Consider the following 23,883-nt stretch of genomic DNA (forward strand, 5'->3'; position numbering starts at 1 on the left):
ACAGGACACCAGCAGTTACTGTATGTATATACACTGAAAGCACTGCTTTGCATATACAGAGACAATCACAATATTGAGCTAACTGCATGCTAAACACAATTTTAGGAGTCTGATCCCAGACATCATCTTTTAAAAAGTGCATTTCAGAAAAATTTGAGGAATATAAGTAATGTTGAATCTAGATCATCTGACACTTTTCAGACAATTAGGTACCAAAATGGAACTGTCTGTAATTTGGAAATATTTTGTTTTCAAATGTATATCGTGCAAGCTGTTAAACCACTGCAGGCAAGCATTCATACAGCCATTTAAAATTCCACCACATAGCTTAGTATGAAGAGTGCATGAAAGCTAAGCAAGCAGCACTATGTTCTAGTAACATTACATCCGAAACACAGAAAACCATTAATTACCTGTTTATATTAATGCACATCCATATGCAGCAGGCTATCAAAAGTAAAATAAGATAACAATAGTTGTAGTGCTTTGTTTATCAAAAGGTTAAAGAAATGTGTGGAATGAAGGTTTTAAAAAATGATCAACAGTCAGAGTAAGAGAAGTTATCACCTCCTGCAGTTATTATTCAGAAGTCATGGTACACTCAATTTATTCCAACTGTCAGACAAAATTCAAAATGGATTTGAAACAAGTAGTGCTTTATGACAGACCGATTTGTGGTTAAGTAGAAGTATGGAAGTTTGCTTTAACATAATGATTCATTATATTGATGATGAATACAACTTAAAAGCAATATGCTTACAATGCTGCTTCTTTAAATGAATGCACCTTTCATTACAACACTTTCTTCAAGTAAGGGAACAGTACTCTTCAATGACCAAGTCTGGTGGTAGCATAACAGTGTGTTACTATCTAAATACTTCTCAGGTTTGCTACAGTTACATTTAATACTGTAGCACAGAGGTAACACTGCTTCCTCGCAGTCAGGTGATCATGGTTTGTATAGCGGTTCTCTCTGTGTGGAGTGTGCATGTTCTCCTCATGTCTGTGTGGATTTCCTCCCATAGTCCAAAGGCATACAAGTTAGGTAGATTTGCAACACTAAATTGGCCCTAGTGTGTGATTGGAAGGGTGCATATGTGTGTAAGTTTGTATGTGTGTTCACCCTGTGATGGACTGGCACCATGTCCAGGGTTTGTTTCTGCCTTGCGCCCTATGCTGGCTGAGATAGGCTCCAGCACCACCCGTGACCCTGTTCAGGAATAAGTGGGTTAGAAAATGACTGACTGATGACATTTAATGCTTTTATATATCAGTACACCAGAGCTGTCAGGTTGTGTTTACATTAACTTCTTAATCTTGCATTGCTGTCATTTAAGATTTTATCACATTTATTTTCTTAATACAGCAGATCTCTAATTTAACATTCCCATGTTTAATATTTTTCCACATTTACATTTTTGAATAGTGAGTGATTGTGATGGCTGTTTTTTCATACGGAACATTAATTTTGGAAAAAGGAGGAATGTTTGTGTTACTTAAATTTTATTGTATTCATATTTGAATATCAGTAATATCAGTGTATTAAAAAACGGTGACACAAATTTAGTAAGTATGCTGTATCTTTATTGTAACAATTAAAAATGAAACTATTAAATACTAAATTAAAAATATTTCAACTAATTCACCATTTAACAATTTCATAGTAATTTTTAAGCAGTTGTATTGTTCTGTGTGTAAACAAATTATATGGGATATGGATTTAGGAAGACAAGGTGCATTTTTCATTGTAATATTCATTGAAATTATAACTGCAAGAAAATATAATCAGCAATTATTAATTTTGTCAAAATCATGCATCTTATTAAAACATTTATTTAATTGCATGCACCACATAACTGTGCAGCCTGCTGACATCAATACTGTATGTGAAGTTGAAGTAAACCACTATTCATTGTACAGTATACTGCTTTTGATCTAAACCCTTCAAAACTTTTCAACAGTACAAAATTACAGATGAAAGTGTTGTATTCAAATCTGATTAAACTAAGGGTGAAATTACAGTGGTGTGAAAAACTATTTGCCCCCTTCCTGATTTCTTATTCTTTTGCATGTTTGTCAAACAAAATGTTTCTGATCATCAAACACATTTAACCATTAGTCAAATATAACACAAGTAAACACAAAATGCAGTTTTTAAATTATGGTTTTTATTATTTAGGGAGAAAAAAAATCCAAACATACATGGCCCTGTGTGAAAAAGTAATTGACCCCTGAACCTAATAACTGGTTGGGCCACCCTTAGCAGCAATAACTGCAATCAAGCGTTTGCGATAACTTGCAATGAGTCTTTTACAGCGCTCTGGAGGAATTTTGGCCCACTCATCTTTGCAGAATTGTTGTAATTCAGCTTTATTTGAGGGTTTTCTAGCATGAACCACCTTTTTAAGGTCATGCCATAGCATCTCAACTCAATTGGATTCAGGACAGGACTTTGACTAGGCCACTCCAAAGTCTTCATTTTGTTTTTCTTCAGCCATTCAGAGGTGGATTTGCTGGTGTGTTTTGGGTCATTGTCCTGTTGCAGCACCCAAGATCGCTTCAGCTTGAGTTGACAAACAGATGACCGGACATTCTCCTTCAGGATTTTTTGGTAGACAGTAGAATTCATGGTTTCATCTATCACAGCAAGCCTTCCAGGTCCTGAAGCAGCAAAACAACCCCAGAACATCACACTACCACCACCATATTTTACTGTTGGTATGATGTTCTTTTTCTGAAATGCTGTGTTCCTTTTACGCCAGATGTAACGGGACATTTGCCTTCCAAAAAGTTCAACTTTTGTCTCATCAGTCCACAAGGTATTTTCCCAAAAGTCTTGGTAATCATTGAGATGTTTCTTAGCAAAATTGAGATGAGCCCTAATGTTCTTTTTGCTTAACAGTGGTTTGCGTCTTGGAAATCTGCCATGCAGGCCGTTTTTGCCCAGTCTCTTTCTTATGGTGGAGTCGTGAACACTGACCTTAATTGAGGCAAGTGAGGCCTGCAGTTCTTTAGACCTTGTCCTGGGGTCTTTTGTGACCTCTCGGATGAGTCGTCTCTGCGCTCTTGGGGTAATTTTGGTCGGCGGGCCACTCCTGGGAAGGTTCACCACTGTTCCATGTTTTTGCCATTTGTGGATAATGGCTCTCACTGTGGTTCGCTGGAGTCCCAAAGCTTTAAAAATGGCTTTATAACCTTTACCAGACTGATAGATCTCAATTACTTCTGTTCTCATTTATTCCTGAATTTCTTTGGATCTTGGCATGATGTCTAGCTTTTCAGGTGCTTTTGGTCTACTTCTCTGTGTCAGGCAGCTCCTATTTAAGTGATTTCTTGGTTGAAACAGGTGTGGCAGTAATCAGGCCTGGGGGTGGCTATGGAAATTGAACTCAGGTGTGATACACCACAGTTAGGTTATTTTTTAACAAGGGGGCAATTACTTTTTCACACAGGGCCATGTAGGTTTGGATTTTTTTCTCCCTAAAAAATAAAAACCATCATTTAAAAACTGCATTTTGTGTTTACTTGTGTTATACAGTATATCACTAATGATTAAATGTGTTTGATGATCAAAAACATTTTGTGTGACAAACATGCAAAAGAATAAGAAATCAGGAAGGGGGCAAATAGTTTTTCACACCACTGTATATTTATACCAAAAATGTTAATTATTCCTACTAATTACTTGTTTCAGTTCAAAAGAACAGTTTTCTGTAAAATTGTGTTTTGCTGTGACCATCAATAAAACCAAAGTCAGTCATTAGGAAAAGGAAGAATTCATCTATGGCAGAAATATTTAACTCATGGCCAATTATATCTAACAATTCCCAGAGTAAAGAGTAATAATATTAAGCCCTGGTTAACAAAAAAATGAGAAAATAGCAAATGTTGTTTACAGAAAAGTACTTCTGATACATCGGATTAACTGACGGCACTATAACCAAGGCCTATCATCTTAGGAAATTTCCCAGTCAAAGAATGGTAACACAGCTAGTCATATACTGTATACATAATACATACAATAAGCATTTATCAGTATCAGAGATTGTTCAGTAACCTTATGGCCTAAAGCTAAAACACTCTCTAAATAAAAAATATTGTACCCAAATTACTTAATAAAAATATTGTACCCAGTTTTTTGGTTTATATTTCTCTGTTTGTAGTCACATGTGCATGTGTCAGTGGATCGTCCTTTGGGCTCATCTGAAGAACATAATAACAATCAAGGACAAGAGGGAGTGCTGGCGCTAATCATGTTCACTTCCATTCCCTCCACTGTGCAAAGAAGATACCCGGTGAGGGCAGCTGACTTTGCCTCTTTCAATCTCCCGCCTATAACTCTTGGAAGGAGGAGTCACTCTGTGATCGGAACTCCTATCACATGACCTTCACCAAAGGAATGAATCCTCTAAGCCTTAAGTGACTTTTTATTTTGCTTTATTTTTGCTATTTAGAGTTCATGTTTTTTTTCTGATTACATGAATTAAATGGAGAAGGCTTGGATGGTGACCCAACATTTACTCTTTTACTTGTTGTTCCTCATTTTGACCACTATATTTTATATATATATATATATATATATAATTTTTTTTATATACACACACACACTAGTTGGCTTCGTTCGCCAAACCCCGAAGCCTGCGCTATGCACCAGCCACTTCAGGTCTCTGCCGCTCACGTTGTGAAGAGGAGGGCGGAACACACCCCAAGGAGACATGGTTGCTCCTCTGAAACCCCCTCTTAAACGGTGATACAATGGGAAACAAATACTGTGTTTTTTTTAAACCTCCACTGTGTCACCACTGTGTCACGTGATCTGCATCTTGCGTGGAGCTTCAAACATTTAACAGCCTGTACAGCAGCTGTCCTACTCTTTCTCTTTTATTTCCGGCCCTGGGTGTGGTTAAATCTTTTAGCACAAAGTGTTGTCTTGCGGGACGCGAGTTCTTCATATTTTTTACTTTATAATTTAAAAATGGAATAAGAATCTGAAAATCTAAGAACATCACATTAAAGTTCGATAAATTCTGAAAAGAATGATACCAAACATATATATGTAGGTAGAGTAGATATACTACGTCACTTGCAAGGAATGCAGTCTTAACTTTTCAGCAAAAGTAAAGGAATGTAAAAGTTTCCCTTTTGACTCCTCTATCCATTGGATTTTAGTTCCAGGAAATTTGAAAGTCTCCCTTATGAATTTCAGCAAAATTAAAATGAGCACTTATAGTTTTATTTATGAGCAGTGGCTTTCACTTGCAACTCTGACAAGCATTTCTTTATTCTCATTACGGTTAATTTTGAAGAAACATCAAGCATCCTGACATTAGCTGGTGTAAGCAAACCCTGAAGATCCCTAGGTATTTTTGTACAGTGCTTTGTGACTTCATAAAAGCATTTACACCTTGCTTTATTGAGAGTTTGGCAGTACCGGCACTACTAGAGACATCAAGTGATGCGTCATATTTTCTCTATTTGGAGAATATGATTGAGTATCATTTAGTGTAGCTCCAGAGTTTTAAAATTAAACTTCCAAATTGACAAATATGAACATCTTTATTTCACACTCACAAATATTTTCTAGAAGACTTCTTTTGACAATTTTTTCTAATTCTTGAATGGGCTAATGCCTTAGTTAGTTAAACTTAGTTTGAGCAGAGCTAGTTTAAGTCAGGTCTGATTGTTGTTCAAGATATTCAAACAGCTGAACCTAATTGTCCCAAAAACCAAGGATGTGTTTAGCAGGGACTAACTTTCTCTTATGTGAACACTGTATGTTTTAATATCTGCTACACCATGAATTTTAAAGAAGCCTCACACATTGAATTATCTTAATTTATTACTTTGACTTAAAAAAATATTTTATGAAATGTGCAGTGAAAAATACAGTATTACACAGAAAAATCTGTGTAACTCCAGACTTCAATTTGTATACAACTCTGTTACTCAACCTGTTGCCTGAAGCTCACTCTTCTACAACAGCACTTTTTTCCTTATTTCCTAATTGTGATCCTTTACTAGTAAGTCTCCAACTAACTATCTCAAACATCTTATCTGTAGCTCCCCCCAAAACTAACAACCACTTTCCTCAGTGCCTATTTTGTTGTAAAAGCTCACTTTGCATCCCCTGCAAATGTCTGTACCCTGTGTAAGATTTACCACATTTTTATAGAAACTGTCTGGTGAAACAGGGAGACATCATGCAGGTCATTTGAGAGAACTTGTTTAAACCATCAATACAAACTTCAAAATAGAACACTAAGTATGCTATAAAACATTTTATAGCTTTGATCATAGACACACAGATCTGTTGGTCTCCATTTACAAGGTTTCAAAGATACATTTCGAAAATGTTGGAGAAGCTAAGATTATCTTAAATGTACATAACCCTCCAGTATCGGACAACCAACTAATCTTAGAATCTGTAACTTTATCTTCTTTAATGGATGCCTTTTGTAACCACTCTGGTCTGTAACTCATTCTATTTTCCCTTTCTTCTATAAGTCTCCTCCTACATATCTGTTGCTTTTTGTCCTCAGGTTTGCAGTTGATAAAGGTTAAAGAGTTTAAATTTGATGTCTTTAACTTTCTTTATAATTTTTCCATGTGGAAATAACATTTACAAATCGTTTCCCTTTACCCTCTCTGATGGACTACCACTTATTATTTCAAAGGATTTTTGTTCATAGTAATTTCTGCAATCTTAATTTTACAGTATACACTGTTAATTGGTGGTTACTAAAGCAAGAAATCTAAGGAATAATTTATAAACAAGTATAACTACTGCCAATAACTGGAGTTTGGTATAGCAGTTAAAGCATTTTACTTTAAAAATGTCAAGGCTGCTGGTTGAATTCCCAGCTGTGACTCACTACTGTGTGACACAGGGAAAGTCACCTAACCTCCCTGTGCTTCAAAAGTAAAGAATATCTATAAGTATGTGTGATGCATTCAGAACTAGTAATTTTGCTTTGAATAAACACTTCAGAAAGTGTTTAAAATAATAATAGCAAAATGACTGGCTTCTGTTTGCCTAAGAAGTCACCTATTTGTTTCTGATTCCTCTTCTTTTCTATTCGGGCAGGGGTCCTCAATCCCAGTCCTGGAGAACCGCAGTGGCTGCAGGTTTTTGTTCTGACCTGGTTGCTTAATTAGAAATCAATTCTTGCCAATAAAGCACTAACAAGCTATGAAATTAAATTAACTCTGCTATGTCAGGTCATTCTCATATCCTATATTTTCTTTCCCTTTCTATCATGCAAATGATTTGAAGGCTAAAATGGGCGAGTAATTCTCAGTCCTTCACTTTTTTCTCTTCATTTTTCTTCCAAGTATTTAATTAAACCCAATAGTGCAGATAAATACACACAGGTGTAAATGTAAATAAGCTAAACGGAGAAATGCTGCTCTCTCTTGTCATTTGCATGTTATTGATAATAAGGAGCAATTAAAATAGCTGTTTAAGACAAAATTAAGCAATAAGGGCTCAAAATCACTAAAGTGAAGCAGAAGTGTTACTTTAGCAATAAGTGCTTTTTATTAAGCAACTGGGACCGTGATTGAGGACCCCTGTATTAGGGGAAACAAGATGAGCTGAAGCCTATCCCAGCAGCACCGTGTATAAGACAGGAACCATTCATTAAAGGGAGACCAGTCCACTACAGAGCACAGTCTCACACACATTCACATACTCTGGGTAAATATGGAGTCAGCAAAACTCAGATAGAAGAAGCAATGGGAATATTCTGAGAAGACCAAAAGGACAAAGGGTGAATTCCCCCCAACCAGAATATGTAAGGCAGCAGTGCTAATAACTATGCCACCATACACTTCTCCTAGGCAACAATAGCATTTTCACCAGTGATCAACTTTTTATTTTAGCCCTTGTTTATAGTCACTTGCAGATATTACCATCATCACTTTATAGTGATAAACATCAGAAACTGTGGTAAGGATTATAAATGTAAAAAGCATTTTGTTTATGGTGTCCACTTGAATGGCTTCAACCAGGAAAGGCTAAACAACAAAGAATACCTATCAAGTTGGTATTTGTTACTGTTTTTGTTGGAAGAAGGGAAAGAAAGTAATAGGAGATTTGGGAGATGGAGAAAAAAACAAATGAAGGGGTGAAGCAACAGTAAATCAGAAAACTCAACAAGTGAAAGCAACATTTTCAAAAATCCTAATTATGTAAACTTCTATAGCATTTTCCCCCTGAGTAAAAGTATAGGGGGTGGATACAAGGATAGTAGATGGGCCTGTAACACCTGATTGACCTACTACCACTTAAAATAATTTGGCTAGCATTGTATCCTAAGGGCTAAGAAAAACTAGGTTGGTACTGCATAGCTTGTAGGTTTATTACATGTGATGCTGCATAAGTTCTGAATTGTGCAGAGTTGAACTTTTTTAGTGTTGTCTGTACAAAAAAAGACTTTGTATTATTTTATTCTAGAATCATAACAGATGATGGGCAGCATGCATAGTAAAATGATGCTTTCAGGCATATTCCCAAGACAGCCTTGCTGGCACAGAAGGGAGTGCCACCCACACACTCAGTGGTTTTCATTAGCTTTTTAAAAATTATTTATAATAATCATGAAGAAATAGGAGATTGAACCAGATAGCAATAAATAGAATTTTAGAAACTAAAAGGAAGTAGATACAGTAGGTGTACAATATAAATTAGCTATATGCATATTCTAGCTTGCAGGTTATTCTTATTTTTTATTTATTTTTGATATTGCAGTGACATTCACCTTGAGTCTGATGTTCTTACACCAGCACCCACATACGCCATAGGGTAGACACTTCCTGGCTCTGCAATTGCCATTGCTTTTTACATCAGTAGATTCACAAGACTCTCTTGCATGTTTAGTGCTTTCCAGAATAATTCAAGATGCTATTCAGATCTTTTCTTTCCCACTACAGCAAGGATCAATGAATTCCTTTTCAGCCAAATGCCTGAACAGAATGAAAAGTAGAGTGGGCAGAGCTCAAAGACATGAACAATGCCACAATTTATTTCAGGGCTAGCAAATGTTAGTGAACCATAATAACTGTGACACTGAGAAAAGCCTCTCACCTCCCACATTCAGTCCCATTTTGAACCCACTTCTTTAATGCAACCCATGCTCTCACTTTTTTTTTAATTTGCACAAGCCTGATACCCCTACCTGACAGAGACAGGGTACTGCTGCTGCTAGACCTCCTAATTAGCCGGAGGCCCTCAGACCAGGATTTGGATTTAGGTAAACGCCGGAGTAGCTTGCTGATCCTCTTGGAGACTTTCCCAAAGCAGGCAGTGGTGCTGACCTCCGCATGCCTCTCCGGCGTCATGCTTTTGCAGCATGCAGGATCAATAACCCCATCTCCACTCTCCACATTGTGTGAATGCCATGCGTGCACAGCTGAGCAGCAAAAGCACTACTGGATGCCCACTCCCTCGTCCTCTTTCTCACTCCGGTTCCCGCTCTCAGTCACTCAGTTTCGCTGGCTACTCTGTGGCCTCCATCCTCAGCCCTGCGCCTCTCGCTCTGCTTGGTTCAGACACTTTGACAAGCCTCCACACTGCATTGCTTGCCCTCGGTGCTGCAGTCTATTATTGACTCCTTAAGGCGCCTGTCGTTTGCCATTCTTCTCGGGAGCAGCAAGTATTTGCTGCGTGCTGGGTGCTCTGGTATCTATGACAGCAGCAGATTCCTCCTGTGCTGGAATCGCTGCATGTTCAAGAAGCGTTTTTTATTCTCTGCACCATTTTAAGGTGCAGAATCAAATGGCTTTATGCTCCTCCTCTTCCTCCTTCACACATACACACACACACACACACATACTCACACACATCCACGTAATACATTAGGAAACATCAGGTGTTCGCATAGCTTGGATGGATGATGAATGGTTAGCAATTCAGGAGCCGATTTTGTTTAAAAAGAGGTTTTCCTATTGAAGAAGTGCAAGCTGGCAAACCCAGAAGGACCTTTTCATATTAAAAATACTGTAAACATTTTCTGATTTTATGCTGCATCACAGATAATGGCTAGATGTGCAAGGTGCTAAATTTAATACACAAGGCCAGATAACACTCCACTTTCCACTAATCTACTTCCTGATTATAAGTAAAAAGAATCTACCTTATATAATAATAAAACAACAAAAGGACCAGCAGCCTCAGTGCTTCTGATTCAACATGAGGAAAGATATGTACAAGGACATATTTGAACTTCCAGACAAAATGTTTATATATTCTATTCTCCTATATGTGACTAAAAAAAATTAAGTATATTTTGAACCTCACAAAATTAAGACAGATTCTGGGCCACTGTCCCATGGGGTCCTAGCATCAGGTAGGTGCTACTCATGGTTGAAATGTACTGTATCTTTGTGTGCCTTTTGAAATTCTTCCCACATTGTAAATAAGTGAGCTGGAGAACATCTTAAACTTTCTCAGGAAATTTAGAAATGATTGAGGCAAAAGTTCCATTTTGTCTCATGCTACACAAACATTCTTTCTCAAGTAAGTGGTCTGGAAAATCATAATGCAACCATGGCTTCTTGGGATTTGACTATGTGCCATATTCACTCTTTCTGAGATTCAGACATTATGTAGTATGTTAATACTGTTCTCAATTAGAACTGAAAGAAGAATTCCTATGTTGTACTGCTAACACAATGATAATTAGCTCAGCAATAATGTGAAATAAATATAATAAAATTTACATTTGGAAGAGTTAAGGGAGTGGTGCAGATAGTGCTGCTACCTCACAGATACAGCATTCAAATCATTTGCCAAGATGGTGTCTATGCAGAACGTGCGCATCTCCAAAAACATTCTAAACTGGCACTTTTGCAAGAGTGGGTGTGAGCATGAGTGGGCCATGCGATGGACTGACACCCTGTCCGGAACTCTTTCCTGCCTTACTCCCTTGACTGGATCATATTACTCCATTCAAGTAAATAGAACAGAAACTTCATCCTTTGAGGGCATCAGCAAACATCCATCCCAAAAAAACATACATAACTTATGTTAAACACTAAATATACTGGCCCAAGTTTTACTTTCTTGTTGCTTTGCTCCAATTGCATTTCTACACCTTTGACTCAAGTCGCATAACATATGGAACTTTGTTTGGAGGAAACAAAATGTTCATTTTCATGGCAAATCAAGAGATATTACAGAAGAACTCATCTTGCTATGAACTAACTATAAGTATATGGAACAGACTGCCAAGCATCACCATAATTTCTGTGCACTGCTGCCCAGTTTCCCCTTAATGACAGTGAAAGAAATTAACCTAGCTTGACTAAACAACTGTTGGCTTAAATGCCTGAAAGAAAGATACAGAGTTTAGCAGAGCAATTTGAATACACTAACTCTTTCCCTAGCATGAAACGACAAAAATGCCTTTGGGTACTTTGAAAATGAATACAGCCAGTGAAGCAAAAACATATTAGTAGTACTCTTATTACTGTAACTGAGTTGATTATTTAGAAATGCATGCTTTTTAAATATTTTTAAATGTAAATATTTTTATTTTTTCTTAACTAGAATGCTTAGCAAATTTACTTATTTTTTCAGAACAAACTGTTAAGAAGGGCAATTGGTTCGACTGTCAATATGCAAAAAACAAGAGAAAAACAGAAAAGACAGAAAAAGCTTCACATAAACGGATTTTATCTTCTAAACAGAGGGGTAGATTTCCACATAAAAACACCACACCTCCAAATCAACAATACAAGAAAAGAGCTGCATTTCTTTTTATAGCTGATGTTTAATTAGGGTCTAATTATGGTTTAATTATGGTCAAGAATGGATCTAATCATGGATTGGTACTGTAAAATATTTGTCTCATTGTGACTATAGTAACATTCTGATAGTCCATCAGAATTGGGACTGATGCAGTGCTGAACTGCATTTTACTACAGACTTGATTTATTTCATTACCCAATTTATGAATAAATTTAGGACATGCTACTGTTTTTCAGTGTACATGATTTTCAGAATATTTACTCACAAACAATATAATATAATTTTTCCAAATGTATAGTTTACATGCTCTGTTAAATGGTAAACTGTTCTCACTCTGTAGACATGATTAACTAAATTCTAAATGAGACCATTCACTTATTGTAACATTTAACACTGATAGCTTTGTCAGCAATTTTGACAACAGAGAACATTTCACCGGTGTAACGTTAAGCACCTGAACATTTAGCAGTGATCACAATAATGGAAAAGCGCACAAACTTTAGTCTTGCTCTGATGTTCTTTCTGGATACCTCCCATGTAGATCTAACTTTTGTAGTCTCTTTCTAATGGTAGACACAACCACTTTGACATCATCAGTGGTAAGAGCAACCTGTAGGCCCAGTGATGTAATTATAAGGTTCTTAGAGACTTCTTTCAGCATTTTATGTTATGCGCTCAGGCTGAACTTGCAAGGGCAGTTTGGCTTTGACATGCTGGTAGTTGTTTGAAATTTTTTCCAATTGTAGATGATCTATAACCTTCTTTTTAAAGCCCTCAAAGAGCTCTTTAGATCTAGGCATAGTGATAACACATACTTCAGCAACAAAGAGCAAAACAAACTAAATGTCTAAAGTTTAAATAAGTTTTAAATAAATTCTTCCAAAATCCTCCCTAATGATATGCTAATCTTTTGCACTTAACCTTATGCATGTGGTTCTGACTTTAGACATTTGAGGTACTGATGAACGTCATGGTGTGCTTACATTTCTACATGCAAAATTTGCATTTATGTTTGTTTTATCACCTTTATCTACAGACACTGTTTAACACCAGAATTACCAGAGCCTATGAAAAAACTCACAGATACGTCTCACCTTAAATCGCTTTGCACCTCTCCATCAGCGTATTTTGTCCTATAAATGTGTTAATAAGCAGCAAGCAATCTGCTATCACATTCCCCACCGGACCACGGTTTTCTCAGCTCAAGTCTGTTTACCTGCGTGTCAGTTGCTTGGAGTTGTATAGAGTGGAAAGTCAAGCAAAATCACACCTTTTACAAATACTATATCGTTATGGAACACATGAATTTCATGTGTGTTCCGTGTCTACAACAATCTATGTAAATACATTGTTAAAAAAGAAACGTTTTTCATGTGTTAGTAAGAATTGACAAAATGTGGACATGAAGTTTAAAATGTGTGAAGCCTGAAGTCCAAATATCAAAGTAACACTTTGACAAAAGGTACAAATATAACAAAACAAGTGCACTTTTATTCAAGAATTTAACCGAAGAAAAAAGAAAGCCGGTTACGGTAGGCAGTTGATATGACAGCTTTTGTGGTGCAGCGCTAAGAACTGCTGCCTTTCAATTAAGAGTTCGCAGTTTCGATATCAGCTGCTTCCCAAATTTACCATTTTGAGGAATGAGCTACTCTTATTGTTTGTATCATACAATAAAAACATACATTTGATTTACCTCTGTAAATTTATAGTACTTGTCGATTTTTTTTTTCAGTTTTATTCTCTCACTCACGTTCAAACTTCCACAAATGTGACACCTTTTTCAGATAAAGACGTGGTAGGTACAAACTTGTTTTGTTAAACCTCCTCTTTATTAGAAAACCGTGTCAGATCTTGTGCGTGAACGAGACTGGGTAAACTGTGGACGTGATTGTGAATGTTATGCGTGACTGAGAATGACTGTGGATGTGAATTGTTTTTTTCAGTTTTATTCTTGAGTGTTCCTGCTCACACTAAATTAGTATGCGTCTTTTGACCCATGATGTCAAAGCCGCTCTGACAAAAAAATAGAGACTTACATATATATGACATTTGGAATTTTATGACCTGTATTGTACATTTTGGAAAACGTTGTTGCACTAATACAACATTATATTCATTTGCATACCTTCATGCGGTTGTAGTCATGACGTGACTGCATTTGTTTATTTATTTTTTTTCCGATCTTGGCCAATGTCCACATGTTGCTGCATGTTAGTATCTCTTTTCAACTCCGGGAGATACAGAGGACAGAATAGTACAGACAGGTCAGTTCCACACTATATACAATCACCAGATTCAAATGTTAACATTTCCCATACACACCCAAGGACTGTCCTTCTTACATTTACGACATGTGTATAAGGTGTGAAGCCTGAAGTCCAAATATTAAAGAAACGCTTTCACAAAAGATAAAAATATAACAGAAAAAGTGTGCTTTTATTCAAGTATTTAACCGAAGAAAAAGAACCCGTGTTAGGGTGCGACTTTGACACGCATTTGCTACGACTGCTTTGGTGGCGCAACGGTATCAACTGTTGACTGGTAATCAAAACTTCACGGGTTTGATCATGGATGAGTATGTTTTGAGAAGTGAGCTGCTCGTATTCTTACTATTTTAGAACAAAAACATACATTTGATTCCAGTCTGTAACAGCCGGTGTAATTTATGATACTTGTAAAGGTTAGCTTTGTTTTTTTTTTTTAATTTAGTTTTATTCTCTCAGCGGCGTTCACGACCCCTCGCATTTGACACTGCTGTTTTCATATAAAGACACACTATAATAATATGTGTAATGCCACGAATAGTGCCTGCTGACATTTCAGTATGCAAGCAATGGTACGAGAATGCAGTTAGACTTTTTTTTGGGGCACATACACCGTCCAGATCTAAACACTAGCGTGTAGAGTCGCTTGCGCACCGAAAACTCTATAGCTGCAGGTGGAAGCAGCCGTCGCTGTACTTTGTATGTAAGAGCCAGATCAAATGTTATTTACCTTTATTTATTTACTTACTTCCTACAGCGTAAAGTCACAAGTAGAGAGCAGAGCTTCCCATGCACATATACAAAGTACAGTGATGGTAAAAGTTCATTCTTGCTCTGATGTAGAAGCGTCGTCATGATCTGAGTTCACCTCTGTTATAGCGCGTCTTTATATGAAAACAGCAGTGTCAAATGCAAGGTGGGGGGGGGATTGTGAACGCGACTGAGAGAATAAAACTGAATTAAAAAAAAAAAAACAAAGCTAACCTTTACAAGTGTCATAAATTACACCGGCTGTTACAGACTGGAATCAAATGTATGTTTTTATTCTAAAATAGTAAGAATACGAGCAGCTGACTTCTCAAAATGTACTCGTCCGGGATCTAACCCATGAAGTTTTGATTACCAGTCAACAGTTGATACCGTTGCGCCACCGAAGCAGTCGTAGCAAATGCATGTCAATGTCGCACCCTAACGCAGGTTCTTTTTCTTCGGTTAAATTCTTGAATAAAAGTGCACTTGTTCTGTTATATTTGTACTTTTTTGTGAAAGTGTTTCTTTGATATTTGGACTTCAGGCTTCACACATTATACACTTCATGTCTACATTTTATTACTAAAACATGAAAAACGTTTCTGTTTTAACAATGTGTTTACATAGATCGTTGTAGACACAGAACACACATGAAATGCATGTGTTCCAAATAATGATATAGTATTTATAAAAGGTGCGATTTTGCTTGACTTCTCACTCTATACAACTCCAAGCAACTGACATGCAGGTAAACAGACTTGAGCTGAGAAAACTGTGCACTGGTGGGGGATGTGATAGCAGACTGCTTGCTACTTATCAACACATTTAAAGGACAAAAGACGCTGATGGAGAGGTGCGAAGCGATTTAAGGTGGGACAGATCTACGAGTTTTTTCGTAGGCTCTGGTAATTCTAGTGTTAAACAATGATCATGTCCACATATGTTAAAAAATACATTTTTAATATTTCATGGGGTGTAGTTACTTTCTCACATAACTCTAGGTCTACTCCTGTCCCCAGAAGTAACTGGGGGCACCAATTACTACTTAGAAATTAAAATATATAACATAATAATTTATTATTGTAATACTAACCTGGAAAACCAGGAATGACCTAAAGTCACTTTACAAACAATGCTGCTGTGAATGTGGAATTGGAAGGGCAGGTGATAGCAGGCACCCACGAGACAGGTAACTGTGGCCAGAGTAAAAGGGGTACCTGGTGTGTGGGGCATGCAGGAGGATATGGGTAAATGGACAAGCCATCCCACTTACAGATGGTGAAGAACAGGCTTAGAGTGGTGGCTAAAGGGGTTAGCTGTTTTTTATGTGCTATTTCGTTCTTTGATTTGTTTATTGTGTATCCCTTCCTGTTATAATTTTTCAATAAACCACTTTTGTTTCATTACTAGAGGCAATGTCAGATGGAATTTATCTACGTTTACTATATTTTTCCTTTTTTAAACTCTGAGGCAAGGTTGTTAATACTTGCATATGTCTGTTTTTCTTTTCAGCATTAATGATTAGCAAAAATATTGCCCAAAAACAAGCTATTCACTAAACCAATCTCTAATTTGGACCCTATTTACAAGCCTATTTATAGAACTACACTTGGCAAATATGTGCTTGCTAGAGCTGTATGGCAAGATGAAACTTGAGCAGCCCACATGCACATTAGTGGACCCAACCAGATCACTAGCCAAACAGGTACTTCCTCACACCAATGCAATAATAAACTGCATCTCACTTGTGTCTGCCACCTTGTTCACAATCTGACCTTCCAACAGAAAGTAAATGCAAGACAGAACGGTTGAGGTGACAGCTGCACCTAAAATCATTGAATTCCTTGTGATGGCTCATCTCCTAGAAATTCATTCAGAATATGGCAGAACAAGATATGTCCTTATTTAGAGTTGATGTTTGCTGCTGAGAAAAACAAATCAAAGGTGCAGACCTCTAATTAGGAGTACAGAGAGATGCCCTTAGTTCTCCCTTCTTCTGCAGCAACATCAAGGGGTGGCCCAATCACCACTAACAAATTAGGTCACTGTGCCAGCCCAGTCAGTTAAAGAGAATGGAGAGTTTTAAATCTCAATGCTGAGCAGTGTTTGGCTTCTCAAAAGTATGCAGTGGGATAAGACTCATGCAAATAAACAGAGAAAAGTGAACAATAATCAAGAAATTAGACAACCCGAAAAAAAGGTGAATGTGATGAACTACCTTTCTCTTAAACACAATTCTAGTGTTTTGGAAGAAAAGCTGTATACCAATCAATCTTTAATTCAAATATCAGAAGGCTGGCAAGAGTAAGCAGTGAGAGCAGACAGTGTTATTTATCTGTTTTCTTTAATTCTCCTGAATTAATCCCCTCCCGCTCCATTAGCTCTACGTTGGTCCCGTTGCAGCACATATGCACTACAAATCCCAGAAACTGAATAATTTATTACTGTCTTCTGACATAGATTTCCAAATAGAGTGTGAGCAAAATTCTTTCATTAGTATTTAGCTAATTTTATTCTCTACTCTTTTCCTTTAGTAGCTTATGATTAACACTTCATATTCCTTTTTAAGATTAATGAGTTAGATATACTTTATTTCTCTTAAATACTGTGTCAACAGAAGTAAAAACGGATAAGTTTCACAACACTTTAAACCAGTGGCATACTACACAATTTATAGCTGGTGAGCATGTTAAGCTTAATGGCTGCATTTGCTGGATTTTGTTGCATTAAATATATCAGATTACATGATTTGAGATTACTGGCGAGGATGAACTACACAAATGCCTCACAATTATGCAGAATAGTTTAACTTTTTCAAAGCGTCTTGAGCCTACCACATTCTGACAGCCAAAGAACATGCAGGCTAATAATGCCATTGCCTGTATTAATGCTTTTCATGTATGGTGAGTTCTGCTGCAATCTCAGGCTTTGTTTTCTTTTTCCATGCTGAAATGGTACAACAAACATGAGAAATCATACAGACAAGCTTCACTTTCCCTCTTTCCTCAAAGATATTGAATTGTAGTAATTGTACTTCCAGGTAATTGCTTGTTTATTGTCAGCTCCAACGCAAACACACTTGTCTTTATGACTTAAGATGAAATCAAGCCAAATTTAATTTTGTCTGACTGAATCACCGACCCATTTGCCTGTATCACAAAGGATGTCAAACTACACGACTGCCCCAACTAACCAAGATTACAGAAATGAAAACTACTATTGAACATTTCTGGAACATTCATGCAGCTTAGGTGGGCTTTGTTAAGAATTAGGGAATTCAAGATAGTATAGGCCGTGATTACAATAGCTGCTTTTTGCAAACACAACACAAGTTAAGATGAAAAAAATTGTAAAGCCAAGATGAAATTGTCATCCAAAGTAAATATCTAATCATGCTGTGAGGTGGTCTTTGCAGGGACTACAAATCTACCATAAAGTCCTCCCAAACATCCAAATAAAGGCAGCAAATTTCACCAGGGTTATAAATATGTACTGTAAGTCTCTTTCCTAAAGAAATGGCCAAGTGAAGTTAAGTAATAGAAGTAAGTAGTTTTGTAGCATGTACAGAATAGAACACAGAGAAACTCTTACTCACATGTCTAGCCAACAGGCAAACACATCAACACTCTGTAGTAGCATGATTAACAAGAAAGGACAGAGGTACTGTATGCACAGGATGATGTCTAAATGGTATGTCCTAACAATTCATAAACGTCACAATTTTAAGACGTTAAGCTCTGCTAGTCATTCAAGTAATGTTAAATGTCCCTTAAAATTGTTTTGTTACATTATTAAGATAACATATTTTTCATTCAGTATGGTTAATGTGTTGTCAATAAATTCTGCTGAAAAACAATGCTAATAAAATAAAATTACATTGAACAATGTAATACAGATTTTGGACTAAAATAATGCTGTTTATTACTACAACACTAAAGTTCACATGCAATAAAATGCTTAATACAAACATAATGATGAAATTTATTCAAGCAGGTATGATAATTCACATGGCCCCTTTAATGAATATATATATATACCTGTAGATCCCTAAGGCTACAGCTAGCCACATGGCATTATGGGATTAGCCCACAAAGCTATGACAATATAAATAAAAGCTACAGTATGTGTAAGCTGCCAACACAGAGATGAATAAAAGTTAACAAGTACGACAGGCAGTCACTTTATCGTGTGGCCAGCCTTCAAGCTTCCTTTAGTAAAGGAAAGAACAAATGCCCTGGAGAGAAGCTTCTAAAACTTTCTGGAACAAAACTCAGATCATTTCAGCAACTGCAAATTTTCCTTTATAACAATAACATTTTGACTCTCCCTTTGCGCTTTTTATTATGCTGCAAGCAGAGTCAAATACCCCACTGTTTCCCCTTTTTCAATTGCACATTTTATTTTATTTAATGGTTTTCAAAGCATGATGAAGTAAAAAAAAAAAAAAGAGCCTTGTGGGTATATGCAATTACAATTATGAAGGAAGTAAGTCAGCTAATTCTTTATAGAGCATAGAGCATATAGAACCAAATATGAAATAAGGCTTCACAGAAATACTGGGAAACATTTTTTCAAATAAAGGACTGCAAACATATAGAACACAATTTTAGTAGAGCAGTTAAAGGTAATACTTTTGGGGCCTTCCAGTCTTGATGAGAAGTTATTTTTGTAAATGTCAAATGTATAAGAAATGACAAGTTATGCTGGACTAAGCGGTTTGATCCTTTCAGACATTTTCCCCTCTTCTTATATTACACTACAATCATGATATACAGTAGCTCCAGGCTACATCAATCAAGTCTAAGTGATAAACATTTACTGGATGACTGAAGAGACCACTTTTTAGGGGACAGGAAATCTGTTGTACGCTGTTTCTTAGCCTTGACCCTAAAGAGACACAACAGCCTTTCAATCATGATTAGAACTGACAAATGCATTTCCCGACTTCTAAAAGGAATAAAGACCCAGCTCTGTAAGATATTATTTATTCGCTGAGAACTGTTATCCTAACCCTTCTATTATGATTTTTATCATTACCCACTTCTGAGAATGAATCTATATTTAGTTGTACAGTATGTATTCTAAAGGAGATTCTTGTAATTATCATGCACTAGTCGTCACTTTATCACTAGTGAATGTAATGCTATTCATTTTACAGTGATTTTAATTCTGCTTGACTTGTGATGTAGGTAACTGGAATACATTACTGAAGAATTGTGATACTATTTGTGCTTTATTTCTTGTAAATATCCCTGTGCTTTTCTCATCTTCTTGTGACTTATTTAATGTCATTTTAGATAAAACTATTGTATAGGGTAGTGAGGAGACAGTGTTTGTGGCAATAATTTTGGGAGCATTTTGAAAAAAAGGGCATAAATAGGATGTCTCTCCATTGCAAATGACATTCAAACTTAGTCTTTTAAATCAAAAGAAGCAAATTTAAGGACAAGTAAAAAAAGTTCAAGAAGCATAATTTAATTGTAAAGCAACATCGTTGCTAAAAATTTCTTCTTGTGTTACATCCACACACATAAAATAAATACAATTAAACAACACAATACATTATACCATACATGACACCATCATAACATTATATGCAGTAGTAAAAAAAAAAAAAACATTGTACAAAACACAAATATAAAACAATGTAGAAAAGTAGAATTGCACTTCCACCCTCTAATACAGTATATCAAGCAAGTACTTTTAATATAAACAGAAAATGAACAGAAAATAAAAAAAAAACATCATTTAGATAGAATGGATGAGTTTAGAAATCAGCAAAAGGTGGAAACGAATCAGAGACTATGTTTAGAAAGACTGACTGCAGTAGGGAAGAAAATTTTTATATAAGTCTAGTAGTTCTTGCATGTAGTGACAAGTAATGCTTCCTCGATGGTAATAAATGAGAGAAATTGTTGCCTGGGTGAGAGTATTCTTTGATTATGCTTCTGACACATTTCCTGACCCATGATATATACAGGACCTCAATGGAGTCCAATTTCAGGTCTACAATCTTTTCTGCTGTCCAAGTAACATAATATAGTTTGTGTTTCAAGCAAGCAGATGCATTACTGTTCCAGACAGTTACAGAGAAAGTAAGGATTCTTTTAATAATAGCTCTATATAACTGTACCAGCACTGATTGGGGCAAGGCAAGCTAAACTTTTTAAGTTGACAGAGAAAAAAACATATATAATGTTGTCCTTTTTGGATAAGAGCAATTCTGTTTTCATCCCTATTAGGACTGGAAGTGATAATTGTGTCAAAAAACTGAAGTGATATTCCACCCTGTTGGCAGGGTGGAGTATAACTGGGAGGCAGGAAGTGGGAGTATCTCCTAGTTCCTAGTTTCTAAGTAATTCATGTTAAGATTGTTGACTGTGCACCAACTGGCCAGCCAATACGCCTCCCTCCGATATAGCACCTCAACCCCTGTCTGTGATCAGGCCAGTCAGAGTGGTGTCATCAGCCAACAACAGCAGTTTAACAGATGGGTCACCAGAGGTGATAGTCATTGGTATACAGAGAGAAAAGGAGAGGAGGAGATCATAGCCCAGAGGGGACTCTGATTGACATCTGCCCCTTAGAAAGTCAGAGATTCAGAGACATGTGGCATAGTCCACTTTCATATAGTCAGTGCGTTTACATGCACATACTGTACATAACTGGGATGAGGTGAGTTACCCAGTTACAACAGAAACCAGGTTTCTTAAAAAAGCCATGTTTACAAGCACAAACAATCTTCTGGAGTCCTCCTTTTTGTCAAAACACTTCAACGTCATTAAACTGAGCAAAAAACAGTTAAAGGCCATCATCGGCCACCATGTATCCAAAAGCAGGCATGAAGCCTGTGATAATTTTCTTGTGTTTTGTAAAGACATTTAGTCTTTCATGTGCCGTGAAGTACATAACATCCATCCCCTTTTTTACACCATTGATTTACCGTATGGACACTGGCTGCACTGTTTCAACATATATATAGGATATAGACGGATGAAAATATACAGCACTCTCTTTTCTACTTGACTGATCCCTGCAAAGGAATGGCGCACTGGTATGTGTGCTTCTTGCCTAACATCCAGTGCTGCTGGGATAATAGTAACACAGGTATTTTTACTTCAATAAAATAAGAATTTCATTAGATTACCAGCTACTTTAAAAAGTAGTCAGACTACTTATAATGCATTACCATTGTGCTGCTGCAGATTCAGCTTTTTAACATAAATTTACTATTGAGACAAAGCAACTGCCTTAGGAAACTTATCTTGTGGATACTTCTACCTGTGGCTGCTTAAAGCGTATAAAGAGCTAACACATGCAGGAGAAAAGAATACAACAGACATGCAGAGACTACAAAACCCTTAACTGTAACTCAGTTAATAGTTTTACATAGCCACAACACCGTGTTGTTCACAGAGAAATCTACCTCTGTGAACAAGGTTTTGCAGAGACCAATTACCTGGTTTCTCTGACCAGAATAAGGGTTTACATGACATTTTAGAAAACTAGTTTTCTGGGCATAACTGGGTTATTAAGGTGGATGCTATTAAATGGGTTATTAAATGCACTGAGTGACTGAACTACGAATCAAACCCAGATTCCTGGAGCTACGAGGCAAGAGTAGTGGTAGCAGGAGTAGGAACAGGAATAGTAGTATAGACGTGCGTACAGTGAAAAGTGAAATTCTTATTTTTGCTACCTATTATGAAACAGCTAAATAAATGTAAATGTATTGCATTGTCATGAAATATTTCTGTTTGCATTCATCCCTCATTTTCATATGTTTACTTAATACAATCTTGATATTCTACCTTTCTTGATAAGTAAATCACATTATTGTATTGTGTTTTACAGGAGACTGATACAGAATGTTTAGTATAAGTACTGACTGTTAGCATCACTCTAAGCATGTCTTTTTAACACTTTGAGCTTAAGCCTGGAACATGAAACATCATGGGGTTCCCAGCATAGCTGATGACTCCATGTGAAACACCTAAAACGCCACTTAATCTGTTTGTGTCCTTTCGAGTACCCCAAGATGCCAAAATCTTATATTACTCTAAGCAAGTCCCCTTGCCACCTCATGCTGCTTCAAAGACTCTATAACACCAGACAAACCAGTCTCCTTATAACATTATGCTTCACAGGGGAGTGTTGGGCACAAGTGCATCTGAAGTCACCTCCACTTAGACTGTAAACAATTGAAAAATTAACTTACTTACTAGCATGAGCAATTGTTTGCACCTGAGAGCAAGAATACTATACAAACCAAGGTTAAATGCTGTATCGCAACAGTCCACATGTCTTTGTTACTTCAGAGGTGACTTTGCAACTTGCTAAATCGTTAACCAACAAAGGAAAGCACATTCAATCATGAATTTCTCTGCTCCAGTGCTCAGCTTCACATAAAGCAATAAATCTTAACCCACTGCATTGCAGCTGCCCGGTGATCTGTCCCTTGAACAAAGATATCTTCCACTGAGAGGCTAAGTTCCTTTAATTTAACAAACCCAGGCCCTAAAAAAAAGATTCTGAATAAATCTAGTTAATATTTTAAAAACAAACATTTGACTTCTAATAAATACAGTATATACGTATCAGAGTTACTAGTCATTCATTATTATTATTATTACCATCAAACACACAAAAGTATTTTCAGATACTTTAGAGCATTTGTACTTTTGGGGAATAAGAACAATAATAATAGTGTCTGATTTTTCAAATGAAGAAAAAAATCATAGTTCAGCAATGAACTAAGCTCAAGAAATATGCTACTATTAGTTTCCCCATTAACCTCCCCCATCTAAAATCTCTATTTAACCACCTACGGTGAACTGTCCACATTATATGAGAAGGAAGGGCACAGTGTCCTAATCAAGTCACTGACCCACTGCACCTCCCTGTTTTCTATGTTTAAATTGGCAAGCTGTATGAATCACAAATACAAAAAAATGTCCACACCCTTATTGTCTGTTCCCTTACTATACTTTACTATTCGCAATTCTGTCTTGTGCAATTAACTACTTTCATATTGTGGGATTAGGTACAATAGCTGTTCACACTATTTTGTACAAAACATTGTTCACAGCAGAATTTTTTAGTTAATGAATACTAAAC

At 36.6% G+C, this 23,883-nt stretch overlaps 1 protein-coding gene across 2 annotated transcripts in view; it reads right to left on the reverse strand.

The window, feature by feature from the left end:
• Positions 1-23,883, reverse strand: part of rassf5 (Ras association domain family member 5) — a 129,219-nt gene that overhangs the window by 97,151 nt on the left and 8,185 nt on the right. The window contains exon 1 of one of the 2 annotated variants that reach the window (XM_039749145.1): positions 9,177-9,774. The exons of the other annotated variant lie outside the window; for it this stretch is intronic. Coding sequence (XP_039605079.1) covers positions 9,177-9,339 — 163 coding nt within the window. The 5' untranslated portion in view covers positions 9,340-9,774. Of the gene's footprint in view, positions 1-9,176; positions 9,775-23,883 lie in introns of those variants that run through there. 2 annotated transcript variants of the gene reach the window in all.

This window comes from Polypterus senegalus, chromosome 3 (genome assembly GCF_016835505.1).
Source record: "Polypterus senegalus isolate Bchr_013 chromosome 3, ASM1683550v1, whole genome shotgun sequence".
NCBI classification, from domain to species: domain Eukaryota; kingdom Metazoa; phylum Chordata; class Cladistia; order Polypteriformes; family Polypteridae; genus Polypterus; species Polypterus senegalus.